Source organism: Hetaerina americana, unplaced genomic scaffold (assembly GCF_022747635.1).
Source record: "Hetaerina americana unplaced genomic scaffold, ioHetAmer1.1.p SCAF_5, whole genome shotgun sequence".
NCBI classification, from domain to species: Eukaryota; Metazoa; Arthropoda; class Insecta; order Odonata; family Calopterygidae; genus Hetaerina; species Hetaerina americana.
Window position 1 is genome coordinate 86,160,950 of NW_027287095.1, and position 15,896 is coordinate 86,176,845.

Here is a 15,896-nt window from a genome sequence, read left to right on the forward strand (position 1 = left end):
GTTGGCAGAGTTTGTCACTTGTATTGCTATCCATACTTTAGGTGATATGTGGAGAATGCTTTTATCAGATGAAATGTTAAATTGTGGACGTATTTGCACCTCTCATTAAGATAAGGCTATTGTCGATGCAGAGTTTCTCTCACCTTTTGCTCCATTCTTTGACCTACCAAATTGCCCACCTATCCTTAATGGTACAAATGATCTTTTCTGTCAATCAACTCCCCCAATAACTGCTACTACTTGAAAAAAAAACATTTTAATACCATGAAGTTGTGGGATTTAGTGATTAAGATCAGACAAAACGTAATTGCTATGCTTTTTCCAAATTTTCCATCAGTGAAAGAGTTATATTGAAATAAAAGAATCATGAGTAAACTTTCCCATATTATTTCCTCACTGTTAATGTACTGTTAGAGCTAGTCAGTAATCTACTGTTCCAGGGTCTAGGAGTGCAAAATTTCCACACTCAAAGTGTGGGTATTTATTTGGGCTTGGCATTTAATTTCCTCAAATGGTAATTCTGACTTTATGGATTTAAAATCTTTTATCGAAATTTATAGTTTCCATGGAAGTGTTGCTTTTTGCAATATGGAATTTATTTGTAGCAGTGAAGGGTCTGTGATATTAGACCAAGCGTCCTAGTGAGAGAGGGATGGATTTAAACATTGTACATTTACAAACAGCTTCAAAGTGATTATACTTTACCTCTGCCCCTGTAATATGTCTAAGTACATGGTCCCCGTCACAATGCAGTCCAGAATAACATCATTTATGGACATTCCCATGCTTAATTGCCAGTGGAAATGACAATTTAGAAATATACCCAAATTTTTCGTATTCCTTCTCTGAGGCCTGAATGCTTGCAGGCTGACTAGTGTTGGAATCTCAGCTGATACCTCAAACAGCTTAGGAAATTAAAAGTAAAACTGGAGATATGGAATTGTGTTCTCAATTGTCATTCTTGGGACATTCACCAATCTGAATGATGGTTGAGAAGGACTTCTATATTTGAATACGAAAAGTGATTCATTTCTGAAATGAAATTTTATTGGCCAGTAAATTAACATTAAGATTTAATAATTTCATGTTTGCAATATTTAAATAACTTTGGATAAATTACTATTGTTTTCCTACAGGGACACTGGTTGCTATAACATCAGGCAATCTGCAAGAGTGTACTTAAATCAAGAGCCGTGAGAAGGGAGAATGGGAACATTAGGGTACGGCCAAAGTTTATTATCAGTATAATCATTTCACTAGTATAAGTTACTGAAAGCTTCTGCTTAAGAAAATAGGAAGATTATAGTGATATGAGTGGACATTGGTAATATATGCATTTTAATTATGACTAAGGATGTACATATTTTCATTAATTTTGATTAACCTGATTTGGTTGGGTGAAACAGAAATTGATGAAGTGGGAACAAGTTAGTCAGTATCATCAAAAGAAACATGAATGGATGCTAACTTAGGGTTACCTTTGAGGGAGGGATTGTATTATTTTTTACTCTAAAATTAACTAAGAAATAATGGGTTTTCAGTTATCACTGTTAACAAATGATGCAGTTGATACAATATATGGTATAGCATGTTTGCCAAAAATGCTGTCGTTTTTTTGAGCACTAATGTAACAATATTGGTTTGCTTGCATATAAACAATCACAAACACATGGTTAAGCGATAGTAATATATAATTAAGACTTACAGGATGTCCTCACACAATAAATGAAGAGAGTGGGATCCTTTTGTCGGTAATATGAAATTTTTTAACATTATGTGAGATTGGGTCCCATAATATTTACATCTCACCAATTTGAATGCCATTTTGCTTGAACTTGTGGAAATAACAGTCATCTAATGAAAGAATACTGCAAAATGGCTATAAAGTCATAAATATCTTCAGTGAAGAATAAGTCTGGTCTTGACAGTTTGACTGAATATCATTAAAAAGTAAATTGAAGGTGAGAGAACTAATATTTAATTAGGGGTAACTCGTTCTCTATCATTATAGTCATTTTTAAATATCTTTGGGACTGGCCCTTCATGTGTGCTCTGAAATGATTGGCTGACTGATTGACCGATCAATCAAGCGGTTTCACATGCACTGTATTTCAGATGCGCGTTATGGAAGAGATCACGGCTTAATTACGTATGTACATTGTAACATTCCAGAAGAACCTTGCAAGGATGCAACCCCGCAGATTGCTTGAAGAGTCACTTTTGATTGCCAGACTGATCCATGTTTGGTTTAACTATGGGAATGGTTTTCGCTGCCATTACTTTCATGATAGGGCCTTATCTTAGAAATTAACTTGAGTCTTCAGTGGCATTGGGTTGTCTGGCTGAATTGTTTCGATGATTCCCTAATGTACATTTGAAAATTAACATGATAACTTTTTCTCTTAAAGAATAATGATAAAAGAAATATCATAATAATGTTCCTTGCAACAATCTGGTTGATTTTACTCTGAAAAATGCATAAATCCACTGTCTCTCACCCAAATTTATCTTGATTATTTTTTACTAAGTCCTCAAAGAAATATTCTCGTGATGAAAAAAATAATTATGGTGAAGATGACAGATAGACAAGAAAGAGGAAAGGTAATAGAAAAAAGGAAATGTAGAGATGAGAAGGTGGAGGAACTGGGAAAGGGTACGACATAGAAAAGCACTTGGGAAATCAAGCAAACGATGGCAATGGAGATGTAATTGGCTAAGTGAACTCCGTGAGCATCGGGGTTCAACTGTATTTTTGCAAGGCTAGACCCTGCTTATAGGATACACCCTAGTTGTTCCTCGGAAAGTCATATCCTAGGCTTTCCTCACACCGAATAACTTTGGTCTGCCCCTCAGCAGTCCTAAAGTTATTCAAAAATCATTATAGAGGGTTCTACTATTGCCCAGAACAATAAATGTGGTCAGTAAATATGAGTGGCTTGAAGTTTACATTAAATATTTAGTAATTAATCCAATTAGCATTATATGTGAAATAATAAGAGTTAAATTTAGAAATTAAAAAAAGGCTGGATGATGTTGTGTATGCAAAATGAATCCATTTTCTTAGTCGCAATTACATTTTTTAACTTGCAAATTTGCCTTATTCACAATGGATACAAAGCTCAAAGAGAACTTTCTGTCTACACTGAAATAATTATCTGAAAACATTAAAATTTTGATCAAAATCCAAATCTTCGGTGTCTCCAAACGGCTTCCCTCCATTCTCCTCTCCTGCGTTTTCTTCATAAACTCCTTCAAATAAGGATGCATATAGATGGATTTCATTGATGAAAACTATGAAATGCCATCATAGCATCTTATGTTAAACTAAAATGCCCAACCCACTCACTCCATGCATCACACTTTGCCACGTATGAATGATCCTTTACATTTGAAACAATTTGAGGATGAATCTTGAAAACTGAATTGAATTGTTATCTGGTACACAGCCATTGTTTTACTGTTGGTAGTGGTTCTTGGGATAAAAAGCTGAGTCATTCTGTACTTCATATAGAAAGGCACTAGGGTTTGTAAACAAATTTATTGTTTAATACTTACAGAATTCAAAGGGTTTTTTTTAAAAGTATGTTGTAAAAATTCAAAAGAACTTTATTATCTGGTGTATCTCTCATTATGGTGTATCCCAGTGAGGCAATGGTAGCACCTCTCCTTCCAGAAGAAAAAGCTGGTTGATTTACTATGCCCCTTAAAATTAGTAATTCATCGGAGACAGTTAATCCCTTTGCTCAATATTTTTCTTTGTGAATTTTAATTTATTCCATTTTTAAGAAGTCATTGATGAGATATCCTAAAATTTACGATGTCTTCGTAGTTTTTGTTTGTCATTTTGTTAACTAGTTATTTAGGATTTTAGGAATTGAAGGCTGTTGTAATCTGCATTCTACTTTACCAGGGTTGGAGAGCTTGCAGATTTTTTTATCAATGTCTTTTTCCTACTGAAGCAACTAATTGTTGTCACAGTATTGATCAAATGGGTCTTATCCACCATTTCTCATGTACTCTTAAAGGCTAACAAAGCTTTTAACTTCTCACCACCCATTCACAGTTGTCCAAGAAAGGATCTGCTGTGTGCAAGATATTCCAAAACTGGTTAAGAGGGTGATCTCACCAATCCCCTATCAAGTGCATGGTCTCAAAACCAGATTTAAGGATGCCGCTTAAGTTTTATCCTATGGTGAGATGCGAGTTGAATTTTGATGTAAAAGAGCCAATTATGAAAGCAAAATGGTTTTGGGTAACTAAAAAAAAAGGGCAATGAAAATTCTTAGTGTTAAGGAAATTATGAAAAGCAAAAGCATCACCAAGGATTCCCCATGCCATGAGAAATGTTGACCTTAGGCACAATTATCATTTCCAGGATTGGTTTGCAGCAGCCCTCTAAGCTGTCCTGCTTTTAGCCAATCTCTTCATTCCCAGAGGACTATGCATGGAGAATTTTTCATAAATGTAATGACTCTCCCTGCCATTCTCATCCAAAAATTTCAACGGATGTTATATCTGTCTTTGGTATCCAGTGTTTTTGTTTTAGTACTTGGGTCATATTTACTGGCATATTTTCCTCTCGGGTTGCTAGTGTGTCAGTCACATTATATCTTTATACCCTTAATGTGATTTCATTTTACTAACCAAAGTATATATTTCCTTGATAAGAACATACCCTACATTCGAGTAAATAAAGTAGAACCTGCAGCTTTTGTCCATTTAAGCATGTAATTTATTTCTGTGTTGGGCAGATTATTCGATCATAGAACAGGCTGATACTAAGGTACCTACCTAGTATGTACATTTTATTAATATTCACATCAGTCTATTGAGATATTTTTCCAGTCACATGTATTCATAAGTATTTTTCAAATACAATGGAACTCCAGATTAATATAAGTTTTCCACTTGTATGCTCCTTGACAGTATTATTTATTTTTCACCTTCACTTCTTGATTGTTATGAGATGAACTAGATAAAATTAACAGCAGTTTGAATTAAGATATTTTCATCATCAATTCTTGCACCTCCTCTATTTTTTATGCATTGTTGTTTTATGATATAATTGATTGCATAACCTTCACCTTCCATTAATCTACAGTGTGTTGTCATTAAATCATTAAACCACCCTGTTATTTTCTTGTTGAAATTTTGCATGTGCTGAGTAAAGGAGGTGCAATGATTCTCTTAATTTTCCACCAGAGCTGAGAAGGAATGAGATGTAAATAGTCTTATAAATTTTTGCAAGTAATTTTCCTAACTCCAGTTTTGTTCTGTAATGCCAGTAAAAGAACTATTTTTGCATTGTATAAAATTATGATAAAGAAATTATGACAAAATTATAAATGCTTTATTTGAAACTGCTTTAAAGAACCACTCTCCATGGGTTACATTGCTTCAATCAATCAATTTGGAACTCAAAATTTCAAATATGTTGAATTTATTTTTTTAATAATAAATCAAAGAAATTGCTTTTAAAGCAATGACTACATCTTGTACTATTTTTCTATTAGCTGGTCCTAATAATAACATTTATGGAATTAGTATAAATAACTTGCATATATAAGATTGTAAAGGTATATAAAAATCTTGGTTCTCTGTATTTGCATTTCAAACATTTTGTGTGGAGTGGAATCGTAACCACTCATTCCGGTAGGTACTTAAATCTAGTTGATGCCCTAGATTATTCTTCAGACATTCTTTCATTGCATAGCTCTGTATAAAATATTTTCATGAGAGTAGATAGGTACAGTTTTACTTAATTATGTCTGTATTAATTACCAAAGGAGTTATTTGACATCAGGATGAGGTATCAAAAATATCACAAAAAGTTATTTTTTCAATATATTAGCTTCTGAATGTACACATAAAATTGTTGAATCCAGTGTGAAGTCAAAATGATTTCTTTCTTTTTACATATTGGCTCCTCTTTGTATGCCTATTTAACAGTGGTTTTAAGTGTCTTCTCATTTAATCTCCTGCCATTATTTGTAAGAAGTTTTAGAAACAGATGCTTCATGCACAGGAAAGTGACCAAGTACATATTCTGTCACTTAGGAAAAATATATTGTAATTTAAAAATGCTGTGTGCTGGAAGTTTCAAGACTGTATTATATACCACACAAGATTCTATGTTTGGTTTGAGTGAGAATCTATTACTGTGAAAGCTTTGTGCCTGTTGTTCCTGAAGTTGAAGCAGGTAAAGATGGCTGCTTATAATGCTAAAAAAAATGTTTATTGAAGCCTGTGCTGGTTTATGAACATTAACTGCTTGGTGCCACAAAACGCAACAAAAAGTTGTCTTTCAGTATCCCTTGGATGGTGTGTTGTTGTACATTTTGTATGCATACAGATCAGACTACTGTGATTATTCTCATTACATGTAATTATGTATTGTCTAATTTATGACTGAAAAACTCCTGTTGTAGGTGTAACCCTGTGTCAAAAAGTGTGTGTTCAAACATATGTTATGGTCTGCTTTTAGTTGTAATTTATAGTACAAAGATTCCACCAATTGGATTTAATTGTTACAGTGCCAATATTTTAGGTTAGCTATTGATACCACATTCCCGCTATTGTAAAAACTGTACTGTGAGTCATAGGCACTGTTGACTGCTGTTGTATCCTTGGGATACTCTGGTGCAGTGATGGTATTTTTAGAAAAAAATGTAAATGGCATTGCCATGCTGGTAGTTCCTGGTTCCAAAATACCTCACCAGGAATGACTGGCTGTGTAATAAAATGTTAAGTAGTACATTTCAAAATATACCAAATAGGCCCCGTGAAATATTTGTGGGATTCAACTCAATATTTGATTTTATGGGAAACTGTTTATCAACGATTATTTTACCTCAGCAAATGCCTTTTAAAGGTTTTTTTTAATAATTGGCCTTGTTGGAGGTATAAAGTTCCTTACATCTTATCTTTTGCATTTACATTGTTTATCTGTTTATGGTTTTTGTAGTGTTTAAGACTGACTGAATGGCTATTTTAAATATTATTGTCATCCTTGGTTGTAATTCTGAATACTTTTGTTCATGAAACATTTTTATAGATTTTGTGTAGAAAAATTAGTCAATGATTTATTTTGTAATGTTATTACAAAATGGCAGGCATTTCCATAAAAGCCACAGTCCTTGTGGTACCAAGTGTGATTACCGTAGAAAAGTTGCTGGTTTACCAACAATCTCTAGTCTGTTTTGTGTTCAAGTATTAAGGTTATGGATATTACTGTGAGGATTAAAAAGTGTGCCATGAAATCATGCATCTTAAACCTTGTTTTGAACTCTGTTACTAGATGAATTGTAGAATATGGTCTCTTTATAATTTGCAATGTAATATTTGTAAAATCATAAACTTTTTGCAAAATTCACTTAAAGGGCATGGCCTTTTGCATTTACATCGTTATGGCTAATGCTAAGTAATGGCCACTTGCACGTCACACCGCGTGTACCATATTGCCTCATTCTTAAATGATAAATGAAGTGGATACATTTTTTTAAGCGAATAAATTGCATGATTCTGACACTGACTTTTATTTTCCCAGCGCCTGGATTTTGGATTCGAGAGCTCTGCGGTTTACGTTTTATCGCAGAAAAATTGACCGCAATTATGGGCTGGTCCACTATTTCCTGTTGCGTCAATGTCCCGCTATTTTAATCTTCCGAGCACGTCATTTCCGTGGTGTGCACGCAACAATACTGTGCCGTATTTTATATCCGGCCGGGAGGGTATGGTAAAACGACTTCAAGTCCAGAATTATTAAAAACGCCAAGACGAAGTAATATCAATATAGAGATGGTTTCAAGTAGTGACAACTGCATCTGTTACTCAGAGCGTGGGTGGAATATTCGATGTCAGCCTATTTTGTGTGGCCTCTCTTAATTCATGAATAGATATAGTTTAAAACTAAATATTTTAAAGTAAGTGTAAGACATCATCAAATCGTTGAGTGATCTGTCTCGGAATGATCTGAGGATTTAAATTACGTGATAGTTATTTTCCACGCATTAACAGCTTTTTCATCTCAAGCTAATTAATTGATGTACGCGGACCATTTTTTCAGTTAATTCACATATGTTAAAAAATCATAAAGCTACCCGTTACTGCATTTTATATAATTTCTCAAAGTTATCAGGATCTAATAATAAAAATCATATTTATTCGCTGAAAATGATACAAATCTAAAGCCAGCTCGAAACAAGTGGTATAGAAACTAGAATAGTTGAGGTATCAGAGGAGAATTCAGATGTTAAATAAACATGGCCAGGATATGTTGAGTAAAAATACAATATGGGAGTTTGAACTTACGCTGTGACAAGTAAATATATTTTTTCAATATACTGGAACATTTTTACTTGATTTAAAATAGCCGCTTCTTTAGATGCGGTGAATTTCTTTGACAATTGTTCGCATTGGCCTCTAGTGGTCAAAGCGCAGAAACACAAGAGCACACCCAATCGAAAAATCTTTCGAATTTGTTTCTAATAGTGAGTATTCCTTGGGGATGTTCTAAAACTGCCAAGACTATTCAATAGTATAGGAAATGTCATTTCTGGATTAATGACTTACCGTGTTTAATTATGGTGTGGCAAATCGTGGGGTATGATTGCAATTATGCAGTAGTTTAAAGAGGATCCAATGCAAGGTACTTTGAATAACTTACAGCATATCGTGCATCCGGACTTGAATTCAATAGTGCGCATGCTTGAAAGACGCCATCTTGGAAGTGAAAATTTTATGGTAAGTGGCAGAATTTGTCAAATTACTTTATTGTTGTAACCGTGGTCGTCTCTGAATACTCTCATTTTCGGTTTACGGCACATGAATTTTAGAGGCGTGTAAAAAAAATACAAGGGAGGTTAAAACGGCTTCTCGGAGACCGAAACGCCTTCATCATCCCTCTATTCCGTACGAAGTTCAATAAGCTTAGATGTCATAGCTAAACAATTTGTGATTGATTTTTAATGAAGTTTTGGATGGATATTGTAGCACAGTAGTTGGAAACTAGGTTCAGGCCATTACTTTGAACTCGCAATTTCTCTCTGCTGTATTTATTTTACGGTACTGAACCGTAGGGAAAAGTACCATTAATGGTCTGCGGTTATTCGAGATTTTCGGTGGAATGACAGTGCCGGGAATACATAAAACCTTTTCTTGAATTACTTTGTTGCCAATTTTTATGTTTTATGTCGAAATGCCACGGTTGTCAACAACAGTGTGGGTTCCTTCACTACCTAAATGAACAGGTATTCATTTTCGAGGAAGGAGGAAATGGTGCAGGGGTTTAACGTGTAGTGCTGGGTGTATTTGTTAAATGTGCTATAAAGAGAAATAGTAATATTTAATGCTCACCGAAACGTATTTTATTTCGCTAAGACGCACGCGTAATAATAGAAGTGAGTGAATGTAACTGGTAATATGAAATACGTGGTGTAAAGTGTATCTACACGGAAATGGTTTCTAACTTCTGATAACAGGACCATTCTTTCATTCAGGTGATGGTCAGAATACATGTTAAAAATGGCTGAAGGAAATCCTGTGTGACGCCTATTTTGTATGTCGCAAAATAAAGCTTGCCGTTGCATTCCACCAAGTAGAGACAGGTCGGGTGCAACACTAACGTGACAGATTTACTATGCCAGCTGTTCCAAGGTAAGCCCTGATTAAGGTAACCTTGCTTTAAATAAATCTAGATTTGTGGTAATATTTTTAAGTTCTGAGATGTAGTTAAGTCAACATTTGAGAAAATGCTTGTAGGTCATACCCTACTGCATTAATGTAATGCATGAAAATTGATAAAAGAGCCACTCCTTTTAAATTTAGACAGTAAAATTGCCGTTACAATTCATTCCAATATTGGACTACTTAATGATAATATAAATAGCTGTCCCACACCCATGCTCGTTAAACGTTAAATCTGAAATTATTGCAGCGAATATAATTGTTTCAGTTGATAGTTAATCCTATAAGGCATGTTCGCCTTTGACACGCCCGTTTTGCCAGCTTTGGTGTACTTTTACGTAGGCATGTAATGATTAGTGTGGCAGCGAAATACATGGTTTGGAAGGTACATAGCTGTAATAGAATGATAATGGCCATCGCCATTATTTCATTTTAATCTGGCATTATTTTGCCGCCGCCCAATTTTTTGATCTACTTATTTCGAAGAAGGAGGTAACGCGCGAATGCAAAGTTTTAAGCGAAACCGCTTCATCAATTTAAAATGGTGCACACGTAATTTCGCGTATTGGTTTGTAGTGATGTGAATAATATTTGGGTGGAATGAACTTGGGAAATCAATTTGCAGAAAAAATTGTAATGCATATCCTGGAGCCATGAATAATAGTAAATGCAACCTGAAGTACTTAGGTGGGATGGGCTAAGGATGATGTTAAATAGGATGAGAGAAGACCCGAAAGGATGTATGTAGTCAATCAGTGCAAAAAAGTTAAAGAATCAGGTTTTTTTGGCTTAATTGTTTTAAGCCAAGAAGCAAGGTTTTAAAGGAAGGCTTTTCACTTCTTTGGTTACCAGCTAAGAAATCATTTGATATTGTGGATTAAGTTGAAAAGGCATGACAAAGATTGTTATTTTTATATTTAGAATTAATACTGGTTATAACCAAAGTTAATACTGGATCCTGTTTGGGATAGGTCCTTCACGAAATCAATGAAATAAATGTGACAGTATTCAGTTAGTCATCATATTTTCTTTACTGTTCGCTGTATTGTGAAATTTGTTATAGTCTCCTATAGTAATTTATAATAATTGTTAAAATCAGTCATGTTTTTTATTGTAATCAGATCAAACAATATTCCTGGATGGACTTCTTTTGAAGAGATGTAATGCAAACTTAGTTAGTAGTTTACCTCCAATTGCATTTTCTTCTGCAGGCATATTTTCAATTTTGAACCTATAGAGGGTTTTCGATGTGCTGTGTCCTTCGATGGAAGGCTTAATGGCCAGTTGTTTTTGTTGAATGGGAGCTTTTATGGATTGCCCTCGTTTCTTTTCTTGACACCTGTTGTCTTTTGATCTCTTGTCAAGTCTCAATTGTAAAGTGTGTTTCATTCAGTTCTTGGAATACTTGTTTGTGTGTGTATGTGGAAGATTGGTCTAAAAGCATGGATCAATTGGTGATGGAGCGGAGGTGGGAGTTTGACTTAAAGCTCTGCTTCAGATGTGCTCTTGATTCCATGTCAAATCGACAGAAATGAAAAAATGTTCATTTTTCATTTTTGCCTCTTCATAGCTCTTATGTACTCATAATCTGTGCGCGTGACTACTTTTCATTGTGAATGGCTGGTAAATTATCTTGGCTTCAATGTCCTTTATCCACACATGACATCCATAGAGCATCAAATCACCAGTAGCATAGTAAAACTTGAAAAGGCAACCTTTTTCTTGTACCTTACAGTAACAGTGTGGCTGATTTTGATGCAGTTTCTGATGAGGTTATTGACATACCTCTTGCAAATTCAATTACATGCGTGTAGATTTGAAGCTTGAATAATAAAAATCTTCAGCTTTCCCTTCCTATCCAATTTTGTTCACTTGTTTTTTAACTATATCAGTCATCCTAGCGCATATACATAATCATCACACCCACACATATATACATTTCTTTCTATGGTCAAAATACAAGTATTCAAGAACAAACACATCCTGAATCTGCTTGAAGCATTGAGGTGACGATTTGTATGGTTTTATGTGGGTACCCGTAGCATTTGAACCATCCATGATGAACATCATTTACTGAACACCGATATTCCTTCACCATGTTGCCCCAAACACACTCCCCCCCCCCCCCACCAATAACCACTACCTCACCCACCATACCTTTCCCTTCACAATGTGAATAGCACATTTCTGCATCCGACAAAGGCACAAGTATGGCATGAAATGCTTGCCAAAACAGAAAATACTTTTTCCTTTTTTTATGTATGTATCTATGTTATAATCAGTTTATATTATGTTATTCTGTTTCCATTCTCCAGTGTTATTATGCAAGTGTGTAATCTCAAAGGACACACTTTCATAATTGAATATTATTTCCTTTGAAAAACTATAACAAATGACATATCTTAGTGCAAATTTGCAAATGTTTTTCCACCATATTCCTAATGCTTATAAGGCCATTGAGTCTGTGTGTTTATTGTTTAGAATTGTTTATAGTAACTGAATTCTGCCTAGCAACCAATTAGTGAAGTGTTTGGGGAAAACACAAAGTTGTTTTCACTTGAAGTTACTGGAAGGTATTAGTGACATGAGATGATTTCTGCAGTATAACAATACCAATGTGATTGTGCCTTTTGAGTTTTATATGCACAGGGTTAAGGTTATACTTGAATCTCATTTACTCAATGTGATTACTGTAGTGTATGGTGGTTATTCGTAATCAACAAAGAAGTTTTGGAAAGCTTCATTATTGCTTACATAGATTAATTACAATGTGTTTGTATTAATCTTATGAACTTTAAATTGGGTTAAAATTATGATAGTAGTTTTATGGAAATTGCAGGTGATGGCATGCATGGGGTGTGGTTACTGTTGGTGTAGTTGGGAGAATGAATTTACAATTTTTTTGCTGTTTCATGTCCAGACAATTGGCCATTTTGATTAAATGTACATTAATTCTCCCATTGTAGAGGTACTTGGTGACTAATCATTATCAAGAACCAAGATATATTTTTCTGGTTTCTTATATGTCTCATGCAAGTATTTGTGTCTCTTAAAAATCATAGGGATTTTGTTGTAAATGTTTTCACTCAAAATTTAATGAAATCAACTGTCCTTTTTTGCTAGTGAACGTATGGTGATCATGTTTTCCAAATGTCTGTTGAGTCCCCGGGAGATAGCAGTATGTAACTGTGGTCCTAGAAATGAATGTAGTTATAACCTGTTAAAAATCCATTTATTGATCATGATGCCATCAGCAGCATTTTGTCGTTCATACATAACGTTATGATGAAATCATTGCTGGTTCCACAAAATACTACGAATAGCTTCATCATTGATGAAGGGGCAGAGGAAAAAAGAGGGTGTGGATAGTAAAATTAGCTAGAAATGAAATCACATTCATGCAAGTGGCTGGCCATCATCAAGGGAAGAAATATCCCATGTACATTATGAAGACTTCAAGGGGGTCACAATGTTTCACTAACCAAAGCAAGGGAGTAATTGCCTTTATGTAATTTAATTGTACTGTTACTGTTCATTAATTATGGGTGCTAGGTCACTACCAAGGGAAGAAATTCCCCACATACACTGTGTGTGTGTGCACGTGCTTGAGACTTGCGTGGGTGTTTCAGAAAAACAAGCAGAGGAGTCATTTGTGTAATGACTGCTAGCTGGTCTGTGTGATTGTAATTGCATGGTTTGTCTGGTAAATCGTGGAAGTAGTCAGTGCATTGCTAGATCCCACAAACAGGAAGTGCGTTGCACCAAATACTCTACAACTTAAACTGTGGTTACTTGCGTAGCCCTTGAAGTGATTGAGTGATATAATGCCATTAATTCATTTTCATCCCGTTCACAAATCTTTCTTTATTCTCTGGTACATTTAAATGATGATTTTTAAATAGGCACCGGTTGGCATGAGATGAAGATAAGTATTCTTACAAACCTTTGAATGAAAATTCAGATGATAACTTAGTGGGTGAAATAATGAGTTGTTCAGGTGTAAAAGAATAACATCCAGAAATAAAGTCTTGCAGAAACGTATAATATTATAATTATAATTTTTTTTGGTTTTACTTTTATCTTATCTCCTATCCTCATCAACTTTTTTTTCTGTGCCCCCATAGATTATGGTTTTAGGAAATTTCCTTTATAAGAATGAAGTTTGAAATCATAGCAAACAGGAGAATTTCTCCTTCACCATGATTGAGCTGTGAAAGTGCGGCATAATAATTGTTACTAGCAAATTTGAAACCACATGACATGCACTGCATGTATCATATTGTGAGGTGAATTTGGAGTATTTAGTACTTAATGTGCATTGTTGATGTAAAAAAAATATGTTGATGGTCATTTATTGATCAATGTCACAATAGCCAATGGTGAATATTGATATCCTAAAAATGACTGGTTTTGTATCTTATTATAAAACCTACATCATACACTATGTGTCTGTCATCAAATAGGAAAGCTGCTGTGTTAATTTTATGTGAATCAAATACTGTAATGTGCATTCAGATAATATTAATGCAGAGGTCAGTGGTGTACAGTTAGAAATATGCCCTCAATACTAGTGTTAAACTTGAATAAGTTTATGATTGTCTAATATATTAAGACTTGCATGTAATCTTCACACCTCAATTTGCTCCAGTCCTAGGTTTAGAGATAATTGTTTTCTGATTGTAAATGGTCATTAAAAAATTAGGCATTTTCGTAGTCATCTGATCTAGTTCAGAATTAATATCATTATGCACTGGATCCAATGCACGCAAGATCTATTCAAGCATAGATGCAGTTGTGAAATAATACCTTTACCGAGCTCATTTGAATGTATTCCGTTCTTCACTCGATTAAACTAGTATACTTTAACAAAGCTCGAATGTGTGTCAAGTATGTTTTTTTCACTACGGAAATAATAATTGCAGCTTTGTTAATTTCACTTAATATTTTAATCTTAAGAACCAGGTTTCAATACATAGTATCGTCATCATTTTTTTCATGTTAGGCCCAATCTTAGCATGGCACGCGAGTAAGTTTCGCCATATTTCCTCACAGAGTTAATGAAGTTGTGTGGGTTTCGGGAATTTCTTGTGCATTTATTTGTGTAGTTTCTCATTTTTTTTATGTAGCATCTTGAGATTTTAATATCATAAATAAAAATATTGTAGAGACCATTTGAATAACTCTTGTGTCTTGTGGATGAATGTGTTGGGAGGGAATAAGTTTGTTGCCTCAATTTAGAATTGGGTCATTTTTTTGTAGATCAAAAGTTAGAGATAGATAGCGGATCACATTTACTTAGAAAATGTAAGAGACTAATCTCACGATTTAGACCGATGTCTGTAAATTATAAGGTGTTGTTTTCCCACTTGAAGCAAATCTTGCCCCCGATTATTTTATACCATCAATTCCTCATGATTTCAGTCACATTTTGTGCTTGGTCGAAAGAGTAGTTAAGATTGAAGTATATTCACAGCATATTCAATTGCTTTTGTTTAATTTCTCATGTTTGTGGAATGTTGTAAATGAATAACATTCGTCATTTTGCAGCAGGAATCATCTTGCTTCTTGTTATCCTTTTCAAATATCTTGGGGATTGGTCCTCTTGTGTGTGGTCAGAACCGGTAGGGCAACTCCCACTGGTAGAGGAGGTTGAACAAGGGAGGGAAGTGCTTCTAGAATGACAGCTCAGACTTTGACATTGCTATAGATTCTCAGAATGGGTACATGGTACTCTAACTTGATTATATTATTGTAGTATTTCAATCATACCTCAAGAAAAGTTTCACAAGGGCATAATCTTATCACACAAATGAAGAATCAGCTGTTCTGCAGTCTGACACCACAATAATGAAAAAATAAGGTTCACTCTAGGTACTATTCTTTTCAATTCAAGGGATGATTGCCTTGAAAATTAACGTGGATTTTCATGAGCATTAAGGTTGCTAGAAAAAGTCGCCTCTCTGATTCATACATGGACATTTGAAAGTAAAAGTTATTAATTTCGTGTTAAATGGAGATGATAAGCAACTATGCACTAATGTTTATTAGTGATTTCCTGGTTGATTTGGCAGCAAATGGTGCACCAAGAGCAGGAAAGGTGGCAGTGATGAGGAAGTGGAGGGAGCATATAGCACGGGAAAAAGGATTGAATGAAGGAAAACCAGCTGGGGGGAAAAAAGAAAACTAATTCAATGGATGCTTGCCAGCACAGC

The 15,896-nt window shown here is 34.6% G+C and overlaps 2 protein-coding genes across 3 annotated transcripts in view; both read left to right on the plus strand.

The window, feature by feature from the left end:
• The window catches only part of Lnk (SH2B adapter-like protein Lnk), a 43,189-nt gene extending 35,664 nt beyond the window's left edge, over nucleotides 1-7,525 (plus strand). Inside the window, exon 8 of the mRNA XM_071591647.1 lies at nucleotides 1,137-7,525. The gene's annotated coding sequence lies outside the window, so the exon portion shown is untranslated. The remainder of the gene's footprint in view (nucleotides 1-1,136) is intronic.
• A 985-nt stretch (nucleotides 7,526-8,510) lies between these two features.
• Tao (Serine/threonine-protein kinase Tao) overlaps nucleotides 8,511-15,896 on the plus strand; it is a 41,660-nt gene continuing 34,274 nt past the window's right edge. For both annotated transcript variants that reach the window (XM_071592819.1, XM_071592818.1), the window contains exons 1-2: nucleotides 8,511-8,742; nucleotides 9,498-9,654. Coding sequence is in view for 1 of the 2 variants with exons in the window: in XM_071592818.1 (XP_071448919.1) it covers nucleotides 9,638-9,654 (17 nt within the window). In the remaining variant the exon portion in view is untranslated. The remainder of the gene's footprint in view (nucleotides 8,743-9,497; nucleotides 9,655-15,896) is intronic.